At 44.3% G+C, this 19,563-nt stretch overlaps 1 protein-coding gene across 1 annotated transcript; it reads left to right on the top strand.

Annotated features, from left to right (window-relative positions):
- Positions 1–1,894: 1,894 nt before the first annotated feature.
- On the top strand, positions 1,895–18,257 carry LOC144094631 (uncharacterized). Its single transcript, XM_077628551.1, has 7 exons — positions 1,895–2,002; positions 2,625–2,793; positions 8,117–8,239; positions 12,788–12,960; positions 14,993–15,152; positions 16,544–16,693; positions 17,980–18,257. The coding sequence occupies exons 2-7, from the start codon at positions 2,627–2,629 to the stop codon at positions 18,149–18,151; spliced, it is 945 nt and encodes a 314-aa protein (XP_077484677.1). The 5' UTR covers positions 1,895–2,002; positions 2,625–2,626; the 3' UTR covers positions 18,152–18,257.
- Positions 18,258–19,563: the final 1,306 nt, after the last annotated feature.

Genomic DNA, 19,563 nt, shown 5'->3' with positions numbered 1-19,563 from the left:
ACTGCGTTTTCACAAAGAATGATCCTCATTCTTCTACAAAAATTATCTTCATTCTTTTTCGTGCGCTAGCACGAAAAAGGTGAGGGGAACTTCCCTCTTTTCACATTGCCTCCTGCCTCTGTAACTGGCAGGCGGACGCTTCACCAAGACACATAACGGCTTTTTCACCAGTGACCCAACCGAGGTAGATGACGTCAAGTGGAGGCTTCATCTGCAGACAGGACGGCTATTTCTCCAGCGAGGAATCTTGCGCTAGTCCCCTAAAACATGCATTGGCACAAAGGGTAAATAAGACTACACGCATGGGACTCTAAATGTCATCTATGAGAAAAAGCATGCTCGTCAACTTCAGACTGGATGCACGCTTCGTTAGAAGGAGGGACAGAACAGCTGTGCAGTTAGGTTCGGTGAAGCGGAGCTGCGGCGTTTAGGTCACATACGATCCCTGTATGCTTTATTCCCAACTGTAAGTACGTGTACTCATGACTATATCAACGTTTGCAGAACGTTGGCCAATAAATGGGCGAGCTTCACTCTTTTCCAACATGTCATAAGACGGTGTCCGCAGTGTGCAAACCTTACTGTCAGTCTCAAAACCATGGTTGCGGGCACAGGTACTTGGTACGTATTATGTGCACTTCTTTCTATCTGCTCCTTTTCGCAGCTGTTCTGTCTTTCGACACTGCGCTGTTCAGTTGTCCGGCTTAAGTGAGGCTGTTACAACGCCTTTCCTTACTTCATGGCCCCACCCTCCTCGTCAGCATACACTAGGCCACAACAGAAAGCACTGCTGCTGCAGAGTACTTAGTGTGCCCAAAGCTGGGGAAGGCATTCCACGGACTTACCAAGCTGTACGTCCTATTCTAGCACATCCAGGACATGTCGCTTGGAAGTGGGCTGTAGGACTATAAATTGGGAAGTTTTTCGGGTATTTCTAAAATATAGTTGTTTAATTAGGTGGGCAAGCCTGTCATCTTCAAGCTAAAGAACATTGTCGTTGAAGGGCTCTCTTATGAAACGCCTGTCTTAAAGGGATGCGGCTTCGAAAGATACTGGCCCACTAGTACGCAAACCGAGCTTTTGAGGCTAACAAGTCATTGACAAATCCTCTTTGGGATCAGCCATACAATCCTCATCCATAACCGTGCGGCCCAGGTTGCCACATCGTCCCCCATTACCCTCCCCCCTCCTTCCCCCTCTTCGATGTTGAGAAGAGCTGGCAACAACCACCCCAACGAGTTGCTGCGTCGAGCGGTGTCCAGGGACGATTCGATTACGGTAGTCGGTGTTCAGATTTCACAGCATCCGGAAAGCCATGTCATTCTGCCCTGGAGCGGAGCGACACTTTCCAGTTTGCAAAGCGAAATCGAGTACGGGGAGTAATGTCGTGTCGCAAGCTGCCCTCAGGACAACAGGCTTACAGGCGCAATCACGTCGCCATGCAGGTGCACAGCCTGGATTGCCGGAGGGACGTGTGTCTGTGTATGTGTGCGGGAGCGTGTGCTTGGTAGGACCGAAATAAAAAATCCACTGCCTGTGCTGTTGTGCCGACACCTGAATAATGGGACAGCGAGAAGAGAAAGGGAAGCGGGTTGTAAGTGAATGGCGACTGAGACAAAATGACGTTACTTGCACCGTACCTGACGTAAAAACCATTTGCCTACCGTTAGCATAACTTTCATAACTGACCCGAGAAAGAGGTAGTCTCTGCACTTACGTGGGCCACAAATGGCGTGATACGTATGCAACGTTGATGCGTTCTTTTTTCTACCGGCAATTTGTCAACGGCGTCCGGCGATCCGGCCAGATGTTAACACCAGGAAATCATACCAGCTTTCGCCAACAGTTCGCCTCTTCAGGAAACGCTCAACCTGTTTACCTCAGAGAGGTCTGGTCGGATGCCGATATAAAACAGCTTCCGCCTCCGAGCTGGCAGATGTGAGCCCGCAAGTAGTAGGGCGAGTTCTGTGGCCCCTAGGAAGGAGTCATAAGTTTGTCTGTGGTAAGTCAAGATTTATAGACTAAATTTATTGGATTTGCGAATTTCGCATTAAATTTCACACCTTTTAGACTTGCAAAATTTTCAGCTTTTTTATCGTGTTTCGTACAGAGCGCGGGTTTCGTTTACGAATTACGGGAAAAAGAACATGAGTGCTGTCCAATTTCAGTTTACTATAGCTAGTAAAAATGCACTTCCTGCAGAGAAAAAAGTATGAATAAAGAAACAGAATAATCTCCAACCACGTGATACTTTGATTCTTGCTGATATTTGTACTTCACGTAACCAAATCATTTCTTTGGCTGATAAAACTGAGTATAGTTTTCTTTTTGGAAGAAAGATTCGTGATTTTCTGCAATTCAACATCTGAAAGTGTTAAAAAAATTTTCGGAACTCAATCTGAAACTTGCGCTTATGCTTGCGTTTGAAGGACAAACAACCGTATTACCTCTTGCGAACTGTTTCTTTCCTGCATTAGAAGAATTAAATTAGGACAGTGATATGTGTAGATACTGTTTCTTGAATGCAATGCTTTATCAAGAAAGTTAGTTATGAGAGCTCAGCGATGTCACCTATGCGTACGAAATGTGACTCCAATCGTTTAAAACTATGGTTTTTGTTTCAGCTATGAACCGTGCCTGCGGATCCATTTTGCTCACCTACGCTCTCTATGTCTACCTTGGCGATCAAATTTTTGCAACAGCTGGCGCCATAAATATGTCCAAGGGGCTGCAGGGGCTATGGAATCAAACGTTGACTTTATTCAATAAAACTGAATCTGCTTTAGCCAACAAGTAAGTGCCGTATTTTAATGACCTCTCTGTTTTATTTGCGGCAGTTTTAAGCAGCTGCAAATTTCGTACGCTTCTGTGTAGCCTTTTCTTTTTCCGAGCTGTCTATGGTGCCTCGCTGGCACGACTATGATGTCTTATCCTTGGTTCCACAATCAGGGGCTATGTTCACAAAGCCGCTCGTGTTGAATCCTGCGAATGAAATCGCTTGGTAATAGTCGACACCCCAGCTACGCTATCCTTCGCCGCTGCAATTTGTCAACGCAATGAATAGTCACACGAGGATTGACTGAGGTGTTCTACTTGGCTGCTGCGACTGACCCCACCGCGTAACGAAGCGATTTTAGAAGGCATTCGACCAGTCCTGCTAACGAGCCCCCGGTGCCCCAGCAATAGCCGCCAGCACAGCCAGGAGTTGTTGTTGCCTCTAAAGCGATGGCCAGAAGCTGGCCAATCCGCATTGCACTTCTCTCTCCTCCACTGTTTTAACTCCTGACGTATCGCTAACGAGAACTCCGGGGGACAGCCCTCATACAACTGCAGCGGTAAAACTCGCATGCTTTTTACTGCATTGATTTTAAAGCTTTTATTTTAGTCAAAGCATTACAGCAACCATGAGGGGTCAATCAAATTGCTTTCGTAGAAATCTCGTATCAGATGGCTGATAGAGCTGAGTGTCATCTGCGGTAATGAGGCGGAACGACAGCTGTATAGCAATCATTCCCGTCAAGGTGCAGTTACTCTTGAACACACCTGGATGATATGAACAGAGGTGGAAAACTTGGGAAAGCGCCTAATATCAGTTTTAAATGATCCTTACGATCCATGTCTATCTGCACAGCGCAATTATTATTATTTGGGTGAACGGGAAAGTTTTGTCTTACAATGTTGAGGAGTGCCAGCGGCATCGTTTACTTATCTATGGAAACTCCGTCGCTTTTTATCTTAAAGAAGCAAGCATCATTTCGGTTAAATGTGTTGCAGCATTAACATGCCACGAGAACACATTCGCAGTCCACTATGCTGGAGGCAAATGGCGGAAATAGGCACGTGCACTTTGGGCCTACACTTGCAAATTATCGTCAAACGTTGTGTCGTTTTTAACTTTTCAACCTGTACATGCGGGGTGTCGATAAAAAAGTAGGAGGGGACACTTCAGCTCCGCCTTAAGAGCATCACGCGATAGCGTAGTGGGTTAATTGCCATATGTGCAGAAGGTCATTCACTACACTCGTAGATCTCTGGGAGTCCTCATACAACTCCTCACGCATTGATGCAGTGGTTAAGCGATGCGTCACTGCCCTGCGATGGCAGGTGCTCCCAGTGGTGGGCCTTGTGCGGCGTAGGTTGCTCAGCTGTCGCCTGCCACAGTGGGCAGTTTCCTTTTCTATTTGGTGGACAGGTTATGACGACGCCGCAATGTTACGTGGCCTAGGTGTACCACCTGCCTCCTAGGTTGCTCTCGGGGGCCACCTGTCAGAGCCATTCCAGTGATTTTTCTCTCGCAGCGCCCAAACCTACGCTGACAACACCGACAGAGCCCGACGCCGGACTTTCTGAAGAATAGGGCCTATAGCGCTATCATGTTAAAACCACCTCAGCTGCGAGATACAAAACTACAGTTTGGGATCGACAGCGCCACTGTAGAAGTTCATCTCGTTCTGCAATTTTTGGCCTGAAATTCTCAGCATTAAGGCCAAGTTGAGCTAGTTGGGGAACCATAATCCTTAAATCCATAAAGAATCCATAAAAGATTCAAAGCTTAGGAAAAAAATGTGCAGAATTTGAACTAAGTTTTAACCATGTTAGATATAATAAAGCAGGGTTTGGTTTGGTTGTCCAAAGTGCGAGGCTGAGCCTTCAACATCTCGCCAGTGTCCACCAGAACGCTGACGATCGGTCCCTTTACTCCAAATTTTCCGTGACTTGAGTACAGCTGTAGACGTATCTGAATATAGGGTATAAGGAATAAGAGCATGCATTCTGCCACATTATTTAGCGGAGGAAAATCAGGAGGCATTGTCTGTTGCTCATGCTATGCAGTGGTATCTTCTGGTAACGTAGCGAAGCTGTACACGTTTTCACACCTTCACGTTGGCTACGTCTATCTTGGGGAAGGTAAGCAGCAATGTCGGATGCGTGGCTTCACTTACCGTGTCCAGATATTTGAGATTAAATAATCGATCGCATACGTGGCATGCATAGCCGAATGGTTCTTGCGGAAACTCCTGCTGAAGCTTGGCGGTAGAAGACGCGAAACTGGCCAACTGCATTTCAAAGTTTACCTGGCGTTCGTCCAGTTCTGCGGTGAGACGTTTCTGGTACTCTTCACGCAGTAACTTTCATCTTGCCCATTTTTGATCTCGCTGTTTTTTGAAGCGAACGGCTCGCTGTTCCGGTGCTTCGGCCGCTATCGCGGCCTGACATTTCCGTCGCTTATTCGCTAGTTATTCGTTGCGTCTAGCCATGTTGTTGTTGTTTAGCCATGCCCTCGATATCTGTCGTTGACGCCGTCTTCTTTCTCGCTGCGCAACAATGCGGTGGTGTCGACGGAACTCCTCCTCCCATATGTTTGACGGAGCCGGCTCGCTTTCCATCATGGCGTGCTTTGCTGCGTCGTTGGCACGTCTGGCGGCATATCAGACTCAGTTGTTGCTGGCCTCTGGTGCAATGACACATACCCACAGTGGGGGATTGGCCAGGGTGCCTTGCACATTCAGATATTAGAAACACATGGTAAGCTGGTGATCGTAGTTAAGCTGGCCTTTTTTTTTTTAGTCGCACCGCGGATGGAAGGTGATGAAGACGGCGTTGAGCAATGCGCAGCGCGAGAACGGTCAAGCTTCACACAAACTCGATTTTCCCGTCAAAACTTTCATGTATCCAGCAATTAACCACCTGTGTTTTGGCCACTTTCCCACAGTAGGCATGTGCCAGCATTGTTTGAGGCCTACGTATACCTACCAAACTAGATGAGCCGGTTGGACGTTATGAACTAATGCTTTCGGACTAAGAGACCCCAGAGCAAGCACACGCAACGAGCGCTCGCCCCGAGTCTCTCTGCTCATGTGTCTTGTCCTTGCTCTGGTGCTTCATCTCGCTCACAGGAACTCGCTTCAGCTGTCATGTTTCTTTACAAAAAATAGCAGGCATTTTGTATACTGAAATATCTTACCCGAGTAGTGAAGTCCAGTGTAACGCTTTAATACTGAATAGGGCATAAACTTAGTTATATGCTTATTGGGCTGGCAATAGTTTTTTTGGGTTCCGGATGTAAAAACAAGAGGTTTGGATATTTAAACTTAGTAGGTTAGAGTAGCTCACTTACCTTAATTCATCAAGAAAAAAAATATTCTACAGTGTTATAGTTGCCTTGTTTTTTTTTAAATAAAAGTCATTTTGTATGTCGTATTAGTTATCGCAGGTAGTAAAGTGCATTGTGTGGCATAAATTTTGAAGAAAGCAGTGGCGCATTATTGCGTTTGTTAGATTGGTAACAGTGGTAGTGTTAAAACTTCCCAATATTGACCATCCCAGCTTTGTATATTCAATTCACCTTATGTATCACCATTCAGCAGTTCATCGCATTTCTAAGTCCTGCCACAGGATTAGGGAGAATATAAACTAAAAAAATAAATGCAACTAAATCTTTCCGTCAGAGTCATCTGGATTTTAAATGCGGACTGCGGGCCTCCCTTAGCTGTAACGATATCAGAGGACGCTACCACTACAGAAAGTGGCTGCAAAACTTCCTATTGGCCAAAGGTCTTGTGTAGCCGTTCACTCGGGTGAAATCACGTCCCTAAAGCCTCGAAGCAAAATCTCGCTACACCGTAGTGTTGATTGTTTTTATCTATGATCTCCTTTTTTTAATTTTCTTATCATATTTATAATTTTTGCACGTCATGCCGCTATCACAATAAACAGCGGCCAACAACCTAGCTCCACTTACAATGAATTCAGTATCGTCTTACGTATGGTAAAACAAAACACATGTATTTCGAGAATATTTTTCTTCTTTCTGTGCATAGTTATTTTTTTGCCAGCTTAATCTTACAAGGCGCGCTGCTGTCAAAATAAACATCGCGCAAAGACCAGCAGTCACAAAGTGATCTGGCGTTCATAATCACTCTCACCTAGATCGGCCATATCGATCTTTTTACATAGGGTATGATCGTACTGCTTACAGCATGTGGGGCATATGCTACTACTTGCTCGGGTGCTTTAACACACATTTCTTTGTTTGCGCTCGAAAGAACAAACATTCTTAAGAATGGCAAGCGATGGACAACCGCGAAGGTAGAGTTAGCCTTCACAAAACCATTTGCTACGCCTGTTGCCATTCTCTTTCTTGTTGAATGCCTGCTGCCGGGATCAATACTGTCTTGCAGGAATTTTTGAAGTAGTAGTTCATTTTGACAAGCTGTGTTTCCGTTATCAAGTGAAAGCAACCACATCTGCTTTCTACTACCGCAGAGAGTCTATGCATAGTATGGAAGCGAAAATTGCTGTGCGAGATGCTTTATTTGGAGAATTATAAATTTATTTTTCGTGAAAAAGGAAAACTGTGCGCTATGAAATACAGTTGAGTGGAGAACAACACTTTATTAAGTCTAGCTGTGTGCTTTTGTTGCGTGTATCGAAACCAAAGCACACGGGCTTCTCTTCATTTCTTCATTGAAATGCGGTTGCCGTGACCAAGAACGAACTGAGAAAGTTTTGCTGAGTAGCCTAACGCCACAACCATTACGCCAGTCTGAGGAAGACCCAAATTTATTCCTCAAATATTTTCCGTCTGGTCAATTTTGTGTAACTGCTTTTGCTTTTTACTTTTTTTCGCTTGATTACGCAGGATCTTGCTTTTATAGTAAAAACCTCTCGTGTGGTTTGGTTGGATTTTTAGACGAAGAGTGTTCTGTGTCCCTAACGTTCCGCTTAGACTCTTTTTGTTGTTTAAATTGGGTAGAGTGCGCACATTCTGAAATGTTTTGACGAAAAAACAAAATATTTTAACCCATACCTCCCTTTTCCGAAAGGGGTTTCGTGCGGGAAGTGTCAATTAAATTACACTTGCAGTTTATATTGGGCAGCATAATTATTAAATACTTGGAAGGAGAAGAATTGGCTTTTCGAAAAGCAGAGCAGAAATGTTTTTAAGGTATGTAGTCGCCAATATTAAGTATCGGCGTCCTCCGAAAAAACGCATTTTACTTACTTCGTTCCTCTGGTTGAGATTTCCTATCTTTCTGCGTAACAATATATGCGATATATTACTTTGTTTTCGCGTCTAATTCAATGTGCTTTATTTTTTTTACTTTTCTTGCAGCCTTGCTCCAAGTGTAGGACATCGCATTGTTACCGACGTCAATTTTGGAGGCCATCGAATGGCGGAGATTTTCGAAGATAAGAATACATCTGACTTTATCAACTGTAATGTCATCGGCGACAAGTGAGTAGGTTTGAAACCGTGTCCATTACTAAAAAGAGAGCAATACAAATCGAAGCAACAAACTCTGATTCAGCAGACAGTACCTATGCCTTAAAGTAAAAAGAAATGCATGTTTCAAGTCCCAAATTTTAAGTGTGCAGAAGATGGGCGACAACAAGCCGCACTACAGTCGTGCCTCGTTCATACGGCCCCCCTTAATAAGAACGACTCGAATTATAGACAGTTTTTCTGAGGACCAAACTTTTTCAATGTATTTCCGCCTCGTCAATATGGAAACTCACTGTCCGGACAATGGACAGGGCGAAAATGCATAGTCCTAAAAGGGCCTATGTATTTTTGTCTCGGTAATATGGACGAAGATGAGAACAAAGACTCTACTTCCCTGACGAGGTGTTTCGATTTCTGCGTTTTGAGCTTAGGACCTCAGTGGAATGCAATGAATAAGTGCAAATGGCTGAGTGATGACCCTTTTATTTGATCGTTTCGTACTTTACAGTGCAAAGTTGCCCATGTGACGCGCCTCACTATTTTCCATACTGCATGAATGACTGCGATGAGCTCTCTCTACAGCTTGTGCCACCACATAACAAGTCTGCATTCAGCAGTCGTCGGCCGATTGTGTACTGATATATAGTATCGGCTCGTGAGATGTGAGCAGTCGTAGTAGTAGTTAGGTAGTCTTGCCCCGAGACGCCTTCAAGATATCATAGACCTCTAGACGCGTAAAGCTGCACATATTTTAAGCACACTGGTGACAATGAATAATGTGTCTGTAGCTCCGAAAATTATGTCTAAACTTCGCAGGACATCAGTATGCACAAAAGCAGGCCTTACACACATCTTTTTTTTCTTCGTGATTCGTTATTATGGACGACTCGTATTATGGACAGTTTTGTTTGAGAACCAAACTGCCTATATTAACGAGGCCCGACTGTATAGCTACTAATGTTCTCAGTTTAACGAGCGAGCAGACTCGGTCTGAAGAATTCTGACGATGACGATTAATTTTACGGGAACAAGCGCATCTTTGGTGAAATAGCGATGTGGTTGAAGATGTTTTCGTCAACAAAAGGTGGGCTCAAAGACCCATTTTGCGAGCATTGCGTCCAAGGCAAACTTTTCATCAGGCCAGTGGAAAGCTCTCATTCATTGGAAGTCGGTCGGTACTCGGGGATCGAACCCCTCACCTTCTGCATGCAGTGCGCATGGTCAAACCACTACCGCGCCACAGCAGTATCAAAGTATTCTGCATTTGCAGCGCTTATTATACATTTCGGCTACAACATGACTATTGGGCTCTTGCAGCACCCTCCACCTTACTGAGAGTTGAGGATCATTCTAGAAAACGCAAAGGAAGTGGGATTGCACTGCATCTAAAGCGTATGGACGTACTCCACAGAAGTATGGAAGGTGCAGAATTACGATGAGTGACTGTAATGTACAAAAATCAGTTGAACAGTGTTGTAAACTGTAGTTGCGGAAAATAATTTTATCATAATCTACTCAGGCACAGAAACACGTCGTGTCGTTCTTTTTATAACAACATAATGAAACATGAATATTGTGCTGATTATAAAGTTAGAATAACAGCGCAGAGACAGTGCATAGATAGATAATAGTAGAACGCGGGTGGCTTCATGACCAACAGTTTGCGTCTATTTACGAATTACGTACCGGTGGGAGAGTTTGTTTGACATTATTACTAAATGGTGCCAAAATGGTGTATCTGGTGCCTTCGCTTCCGTCTGCCCTTTATTTTTTTGGCGGCTTTAGTTATAAAGTTTATAGACTGATCCTCTAAATATTACAGAAGAGGAGAAAAAAAGACATTCGCTCAAGAAAGAAGAGAACGGGTACGCACAAGGATTCTAGACAAAACAGATGGCTGTCCAGAATCGACGTCGAGTCTTGTGCTGCACACAGATCAAAGTGTGCAACACAACAGAATAAACGGAGGTAAAAGGGTGGTCACAAACCGAACGTGCTTTAAACGATAACAAGTGGTAGGCTTTAACCAAGGCGTCAACGTAATGTAATACGTAATGTAATGTAACCTCAACGTAATGTAACCTCTGAAATTTCATTTTTTCCAGATCACTTGTTATCGTTTAGAATCCTCTCGGTTTGTAATCTACCTACGGCTGTTCATGCAGATGCGCCCATGCAGTCGGCGTTGTTTGTGCGCGAGTGAGTTTCCTGTTGTGTTGGTTGTAAAGAAGAGCCTTGTAGAGTTGGGGCCATACGTCCGGTTCGTTCTTTTGTTGTACGAGTTATTGTCTTTCCTCGTATTATATTTTACCTTACACAAAATGAGCCCACGCTTTCTTTTTATATCAGAGCTGGTATTGTGTCCTATTTCCGCGCCGTTTTTTGAACTAAACCTATGTTCTACCTGCGATGCATAAATTTTTTTAGGCATTTACTCATTAATTTTTATCCATAATGAACTATTTAAATGCATGTTATGCATACGACGTGTGCCGCAGCACATTACCAAGGCTGTTCCTTCACCGTGCAATGAAGATTTATAATCACCGTATGTACAATGTTCTGACGCCGCTTGAAGGAACACGGATAACGTAACGACTGCTTCTATACAGAATACTTTTTATGATCTGAAACGACAGGTAGTGCTGAATAGTTATAGCCCAAACAGACCCAAAGTGGAAGAAAGACGACATGCACACACAGGTTTGTCTGTTTGCGCAAAAACGTTTTAAAAGATCAAAATTCACCAGCTCTCCTAAATATAAGTTTAATGGCGGTAGATAGACGATTTTTTTCTTACATTTCCACTAGTGAGGACTATTACTTGTTTCTACTATTAACCGGACGAGCGTTGAGGGTTTGCTCCCGTGTTGCTGAATAAACCCGCACTGGTAGTTTTCTGAATCATAGAGTTCAAGTCGTGCGGAGTGCCCTGAGCATTTAGTGGTGGTAAACACAATCAGGTTAGTTAAAGCTCTTATTAAATAACGCATGCATCTGCTGGAAATTTTGTAGCACCTCAGGCTGTGCTTTTGTGCAATTATTACAAGAGAAAATAGTCACTTCTCACTTAAGGCCAGAGAAACGCAGAGAACACCGCTATTTATGTTAGTACGATGTGGTGTAGCTTCATCGAGGCGCTAATGCTTCTCTAAAATAAAGCTTTTTCCAAGGCGCGATTGAGATAGGTTCATTTGCTTTGAAAGTATAAAAATTTATTATAGCGGTAACCCCTACTCAATTGGTATAGCTACTCTTCAGATAAATTGCCGTGAGGTTACGCGTGGTCAACTGCTAATATTAACATGGCGACGTAAAAGGGCAAAGAAAAGCTTTTAAAATTTGACAAAGTTTGATAGTTTGATTGTGTGAACTTGCTTTTTAAAATGCGAAATATTTTTATGCTTCGTTACGAAGTAGTGACACAATCTCCAAATGAAGCCCCATGGGCGTTCTGGCTTCTGTGTGCTGCACAGCTCCGGGCAGAGGATGCAGTGGTGACGTCATGTATATGGAGGCGCTGCATATAGAGCGAAAAAGGAAGACAATTAGTTGAAGGAAGAAAACTAACACCACCGAAGGTAAAGCCCACGAGGTACTGTTTGGCAGTGCAGAACGACGTACAGCAGCGTGTGGGCGAATGCAGCGGAGAATTGGAATCTCGGCAACAATGGCGTCAACATCAGTTTCTCTTAATTTCTTGGACGCAGTCAGGAGAAGCCGAACATCGTCAATGTTTCAATCAGCCCTTACTTCACCATTTTAAATTCTAGTGCAAAACTAGTTGGAATGCTTCGCTAGAAGCTTCATACATTCAAACCACTGAATCACCTCGAATTCTGAAAAAGATATTTCAGCTTCCCTTTTAGGGGACTACTTAGTCTGCAGAGAATCCGGTGTCAGCGTTCCCGAGGAAATCAGCACCGGTCGAGAGGTTCGTGACGAAACAAACGAATGACCTCACACGGTTAATTCAAACAGCCCGCACAGATCACACAGTATCATATTGGAGACGCCGATACACATTTCTTCATTGGTCTACGGGGTCTTGACTTCATACCAACATCATTACGCATGCCTCTGAAGAAACAAAACCAGTTGCGTTGAAAAGAAAACTGGTCGAGTCGGGACTCGACCAGCTGCCCCTTGGGTCTTGAGCTGGGCGCGCTACCGCTCGACCACTGAGGAACGTTTGTTAAGTGTGACAGTTTAGAGGCTTTATGCGGCCATATCACATCGCGTGTTTAGCATCAAATAAAAATAAAATAAAATTAAAGTTGAATTAAAAAATCAGACTCTGTGTGTGCGAAATGATAAGCAAAGAGGACCCCAGGCCACTGAAGGTACCCGTTAACGTTATCGCGTCATACCGTTAAGGTGGAAGTCAAGTGTCGTCCGAATTTTTACTTCATTGGAGAGTGCATGCTTAATTAGTGGTTCCACAACTAGTGTGTCTCAACCACAGTGTTGAAAGTAAACAAAATATCAATGTTATAAGTTCCTATGCCAATCTCAACACGAGGCTCAAGTGCACCCCCATCATTTTCTCTCCTTCGACAGGAACCTAACTGAATATATACTAAAGGTTATTCCAGAGGCACTAGTTACGGATGTAACAATCGAAGAAATGAACCAGTTTATCGACAAGTGCCTCGACCGAGAACCGGCAACGGAGGGTTCCTCATTTTTGGAAATCTTGGGCGACGCATTTCGGAGCCTTGTCATATTTCCAGGTAAACTTAGTAGCCTGAAGTTATTGCTTCTTATAAAAGGCATTAAAAAGCAGCCTAGCTGTGATCGCAGCCTATACTTATCTATCTTTCAAAGCTTAAAAAAGAACAGATGTAGAAGTTCTGAGATTTACTCTGGATAATCTAGAAGGTGTCCAACCATTAGTTTTTTATGCGTTGGCATCGCAGCTGCCATCTTCACAATATCTGTCCACCTGGTGTTGTGTGTCGCCGCCACATTCTACCCACTACCAACCTTCCACCTGCCTTTGCTGTTTAGAAGCGGCTCCCCACCACCAACCTGCTATCTCCACCCTACCAAACCAACACCCACCACTAACCCCCACCTTCACCTTCCAGAAGGCCTTATCTACCACCTCCTACACCCTTACACTTTCCAGATGCCTTCACCCACGAGAAGCTCCCTAGCAGCGTACCGTAAAGGAGGCGGCAAAATAAATTTCAAGCTGCGACGGGACGGCGATTGTTTCTTCAGCGAAACTCACAGCCGATACTGCCAACGCAGATTTGCCGCATCAACTTTTGTGATAACCTTTGCATTTTTTTTTCTGGTGATGTCTGATGTATATTTTTTTTAATGAAAGAAAAACAGAAGGAGAGGAAGTGGAGAGCCTAGGTGCCAAGAAGCTAGTTTAAAAACACGATGTAAGATATAGCTAATCGCTGTTAAAACATTCGCGAAACTAATGGAAGGTCGGCTTCCTCGCCTATGCCAACAGATAGTTGACAATCGGAGAGTGCTCACACTTCTCGTACAATGAATTCGTCAGTGTATGACCAACGAGTCATCCCAGGGGAAATTATGTCTGCCATCTGTGCATCAACAACGCGTTTACACAAATCCGCATGTGTCTAATCACGCGGATGTTAAACAGCGTGCTCAGCCGTTCCTTGTTCCGATCTCGATTGTATCTGCAGCGGTGAACAAAGGCATCCGAACCGGAACGTCGCCACTTAATCTGCCAGCTACTATGAGCACGTGTTGGTTGGTGCACTAGTGACAAGGCACCTTGAGCACGTGAATGACGTCTTTGTTCGGTGGCTACAACTTGCATTTGGCATGTAGTGGCGAGACGAGCATTGTAGAAGGCAACACGTGGTGTTTCACAGTTTTGAATCACGAACAGGAGCCAGGATTTGTTTTCTCGCTGTGCCGTGGTCGAACTTAACGCTGGTCCCTGCCACCCATCCTTGTGCACAGAGAGGCATTAACGCGAAAGCTTGCCATGCCTTATGCGTATAATCATTTTACTCTCATGCCATCGAAAAACCGGTAAAAATGGCTCCGTTAACCGCGCAGCTTTCTTTGCCGCGCTGATACACGGCGACGTCCCAGATTGACACCAGACAAGCACCGTGTATCAAATCGAAGAAAGTACGACCCTATATAACAGAAACTTCGGTGGTGCGACCTTTTGGAATTTAGGACAATATTTACAGTACTTACAACGTGTACCCAACCTTCTGCTGTTTTCTTCAGTAAATTATTTCTCTATTAGCTCGCTTAGATTGAGAATATTTCGCTGCAATTCATTAATCCTTCACTACAGTTTGCCTAACGCCGATGCAGGACAAAACTGTTTTCGGCCCTGTTAGGAAACTTTGGCATTACTTAAGTTGTAGTCTCGGTTTTTGAGATTCATGACGGTAAGCCTACTGTAGCCTTCAGAATATACGCTTTGAGGGCGTCTGTGTCTGGTGAAATTGATTACTACGCCTGCTTATAAAGGGGATGAGCCTGACATTAAGAAAAACAAAGAAAGGCCGAACGAGTCATCAGAACAAGGTCTCAATTAAATAATGAATCGTAAAGAATAACTGGCTATAGTTAAAATTTTATGAACTGATCATACATGTGCTACATTAACTTGTAGTGCTGCTCAGTGTGAAGGTGATGGAGGTCTATTTTTCGTGTTAGTTCGTAAGAAGAGAGGAAATTTTCTTATGTAAGATGGAACACCTTTTCGCAATTTCACGCGAACTAATTAGCGAACGTAAAATGTTTTGCTCGCAGGAACCAAGTGGTGTGGAGCTGGCGACATAGCGAAAAATTACGACGATCTGGGAAAAGAGAGCGACACTGACAGATGCTGTCGCGACCACGACCACTCTGAGGATAATATACCAGCTTTGGGAACTGAGCATGGCATAAAGAACCCTATGCTCTACACAATGTAAGCACCTCATACATTAAATCGTTGCGGAATAAAAATATGTATTTTTAACACAATTTCACACAAATTAGAATTTCACACGTGGCACTATTGGCGTGCAATTCGTAACAAGGAAAAGAAAATTGTTAAGTTTGTACATCTACCGAGAAACTGTACATTGACAGCGTGAGCACATGATCTATGGGATTGTTCCTACATACTAGCTGCTTTGTTTTTGTGACATTGCTTCATACCTCGGCAAGATGGGAGTTGGCTGTTTATGAAAACTTCTTCAATGGAGCTTTAGACGAAGTGACATGGCGCCTCATATCGCGGAGCGAGGCGATTATCACTACAAAGGAAATCAAAAGGGTTTTGCTCTTCACATGCTTCTGCTTAGAGTACTGTTACTATCAAAGCTAAAACTCATTTGTGGACATCGCAGCTACGCAGGTAATTCGATAAGATACATTAACAAGTTCTTAAGAAGATTATCCTAAGGTGGAAATTCGGGCCGGCTCGTGAGTGGTAATGATTAAGAACGAAACAGCGCAGGGCCGCTTCGTTTGTGTTTTTCCTTCGTTCTTTCTCGTTATTCTTTTGTTCTCACTGGTTAACTCTTGCAGGTGTCTGCATATCTCGTATTAAAACAGAAAAGGCAGATAATGAGGAAAATTGTTTATTTTTATCACTCACGGTTCGTTATTGCCACCGATATTACTAGCGATAATTTTCACATAGAAATATTGAGAAGCTAGAAGTATTATTTTTGTATCGTGCTCGCCAGTGCCAAGGAGAGCTCGAAACCGAATCGAGCGGCCTTTGTTTTCGAATTAGCTGCAGCCAGAAAAAAGGGACGCGGAGATTTCTAGCTTGCGAACGGGTCACATCGTTTGAAGCAGTTCCAGCACTCTTTTTACACGTATAACGTCAGTTACCTCTTGCCAATGCTTGGCAGGATTCGAAACCCGGCGGCCAACTGCACCAAAAAGCGATTTGAATATTTCAGAAAAGTTAAATCTGGTAACTCTGAGGCCACGGGCATAAGTTTGTCGTGTTTGTTATTATTACTTGTCCTGCGCAGAAAATAGACACGGGAAGAATGCAGGCGGACATCTTCAATACGAAAGGGCCCAGGGCGTCCCTGTTCCTGAAAGGACAGGCCAGAAAAGGAATTTTACACAGGGGTGATGTTGAAGACATCATCATTCAGAAGTACGGCGTTTGTTTCGACGGAATTCTGATTGCAGTTTCGAGCGACATTTCTACTCCAGAGATAAAGGATGCAGACTTAATGCCAGAAGGAGAATGACCGCGACGGAATCTAATAGACATGCTCGAATACATATGAAGAGAACATTTTGAGTGTCATTCCTAATCACGATTATCGTCCGTCGTGCTTGTGCTTCCAGGACGGCGTGCCCCTATGACAGGAAGTTCTACAATTGCCTCCAGAATGTCAGCAGCTTTACCTCAGTGACCATTGGCGTCCTCTTTTTCGATGTTCTGAACACGAAGTGCTTCGACTACGGCTATCCGACGAAATGCACAGATTACAACTAGTAAGAATGTTAGAATATTAACGTCGCGTTAACACGTTTTCACATTGGTTCGTGCAGCTCCATATTCGAAGCTGCCTGTACGGCAAAGCTATAGTGCATGAGAACACAGGGCTTGAGAATACGCAGAATAACCAGGGAGGATTTGTTAAAAAATGGGGAGGATTGTTTGCAGCTAAATATAACGATAAAAAGCGCGAGCGCAAAAAAAAAACGAATGTTTGGGACGATAGTATTTTTACAACTCCACATGCACCATCACTTAATGGACGTATGTGCAGGTTTCTAGAGCAAACCTTAAAAATTCTGGCCTCTGGTGTGAGGATGGTAAATATATCGCAGCTTTCAAAAAAGAAGCAATAAAAATACTTTCTTGATTGCCGTGAAGCCCAGAGTTGGGTTGGAAGGAAAAATAGCGCAATGTTTCGGTGCCCGGCAGCTCATGTTATTTGCCTTAGTTCATATCATGCCAAGGACAACTAATTGTAACTGGTGTCGGTCCCAATAGTCGACGAATAATTTGTTTCAGTTTTCTTAAGGTCGCTCAAGTCGTCCTCAAATAACTTAAATTGAACCATGTGAGGTTGAAAGGAGGCTTTGGTCATTTTTAGTAATATCGATATGGAACACTAATTATTTCGCAGCGCTAATCAAGCACTTTGGACTTTATTATTAGCGGCCTTTACAGGTATATTAGCTGTGTATCTGATTTACTATTACTGCTAAGCATTATAAGTGAAAGCTTCCAGTTTTAGCTCAGCACTATATATATCGGCATCATGCGAACAGCCCAAATAGTATAGAGCGGATGGTCGTACAACCATAGATAAACAGTGTATCGTATCAGTAACTATTGAGCATAAGCATGCTCAGATGAGCATCAAATAAATGGAGAAGTGTATGACCATTTCACGGAACGTTGCCCTTTCTCGTGGTCATGCGCAGTCAATGAAGCATGCCTGCGGCACCAGGTGAAACCAAGATGGATTTTTTTCTTTTCTGAGCACGCATAAAACTACATTTAACTGCAAAACAAGAAAAAAAGAGTTAAAAGGGTCCGCTATTGAGTCGACATGCTGTAACAGGCCAAATGGAAATGCGAACTGTGGAGGTTAATAGATAGATTGTCAACAAAAAAATTTATACCCATCACACACTTAACTTGCTTGAGGTGACAGTGCGGTTTCTAGTATTTTGCAGCTGTAAATCTTGAGAGGTTAAATGCTGGTTTTGCTCTTTGATACACAGCATCGCCACTTCTTGACCAAATTATTTCACGGCCTTTACAGCTGGCGCCTCCTTTTGCTACAAGGACCTTGTGAAGAGACCGCACCCGACACATCAAAGCCCAAGGAATGGCACGTCGTCAGCCCACCCAACTTTTTAGAGACGTTCATTGAAAGGAAAGAAAATGAAACATCAAATTCTTCGATATCGGAAGAAAATGAAGTCGGGGTGTGATCAATCCTAGATGAAGGAAACTAATTATGGAAGTTTAAACGATTGATCTGTAGTCCGCAAACAGAATCAGGAGCGAATGTGGTGTTGGCAGAAAAAAAATATGAATAAAATAAAAAGTTTTGAGCATTTAAGCGCACGAAAATCTTGGCGAATTAATTTTTTCTAAAAGATTTGCGTGTTTTTAGTTTTTATTTCGCGGGCCTGATTTTCATTCCTACCAGATATTGTTATGCTGTAATTAACTGCTTTAGACCAGTATTTTTAATTCTTGCAGAGCGTTAACAACCGTCATTCACAGCGTCATTAAGACAAATGAGCACCAACGCTAAACCATCTCTATGGATCTTAACACGCTGAAAACTTCTCAAGCACGGCGGGGGCTTGATTCGACACATGAGGTGATTGGGCATCCTGCGTGTTCGTTTTTATATATTTTTTACAATGCCCTCCTGAATGCTCTTCATTGCATTCACGTATACAAAAAGCCAGACGCCAAAATCTAGCCTTCGTGAATTTACAAACGGGACGTTAATTTCAGAACCGACAGTGAGGAATGAAAGAAGCACGCAGGACAAAATACCCAAATTCGCGGAACAGAATCCAGAAGAGAAGACGCCTGTGCGGCCTGTGGTCCCACCGTTGCCGCGGGAGTTTGTGTGGAAGTATATTTAGGCGCCATCGGCTGCTTAACAGTGGTGTGCTAAAAGCACTGCAGACGGCTCCCACGAGTTTTGCCCAGAGCTCAGGGGGCATATCGCTGTCTACCTCGAGGAACGGTAATTCATCGTGCATGTGGTGGGGTGCATCTCGCGGGAGAGCTCTGCGAGCATTTTTCTTAAGTTAGTAGCTGTAGCTCAAGAAAGGCGCAGCTGACTCAAAGGACAACGTACGCCCCCTCTCTTGTCTGTCTGTCCTTTGTGTCTGGGGGGGAAATCCGACTGTGCGGCCTGCCCGTGGCCCCCCCTGCCGCCGGATACGGGCCGGTGTAGTTTCGGCTACTAGGCTTTGTTCCGGTGCAACGCCAGCGGTGGGGACGGGTTGTCCGGGGCCCATCCTCTTGGGAGCTGCAGCGACTCCCACGGCTGTGAGGGCCAGCCGAATCGTGAGGTCCGTTGTCTGTGCGGAGGCAGGCCTGGAGGCAGACCAGGTTGGACCCACGAAATCCGGTAGAAAGGAATGTCAGAAGTCAAAAACCTCCGCTCGACGGGAACGTGCATGGCTACTAATGCTCGGTTTCTGGCTACGAAGAGGTCAGGTCCGCGCGGTAGCGTGCCGACGCACGGTTTCTGGCTACATAGAGGCCAGGTCCGCGCGGGGGTTCCGACAGCCCGAGCTCCTCGGAATCGATGTCCTCGGGGAAGCAGTCTCATTGCGGATCGCTTATGATGGGTTGGCATATTGCGGACGCCGAG

The sequence above is a fragment of the Amblyomma americanum genome, chromosome 6, assembly GCF_052857255.1.
Source record: "Amblyomma americanum isolate KBUSLIRL-KWMA chromosome 6, ASM5285725v1, whole genome shotgun sequence".
Taxonomy (NCBI): domain Eukaryota; kingdom Metazoa; phylum Arthropoda; class Arachnida; order Ixodida; family Ixodidae; genus Amblyomma; species Amblyomma americanum.
This window is presented reverse-complemented; position numbering and strand designations above follow the sequence as displayed.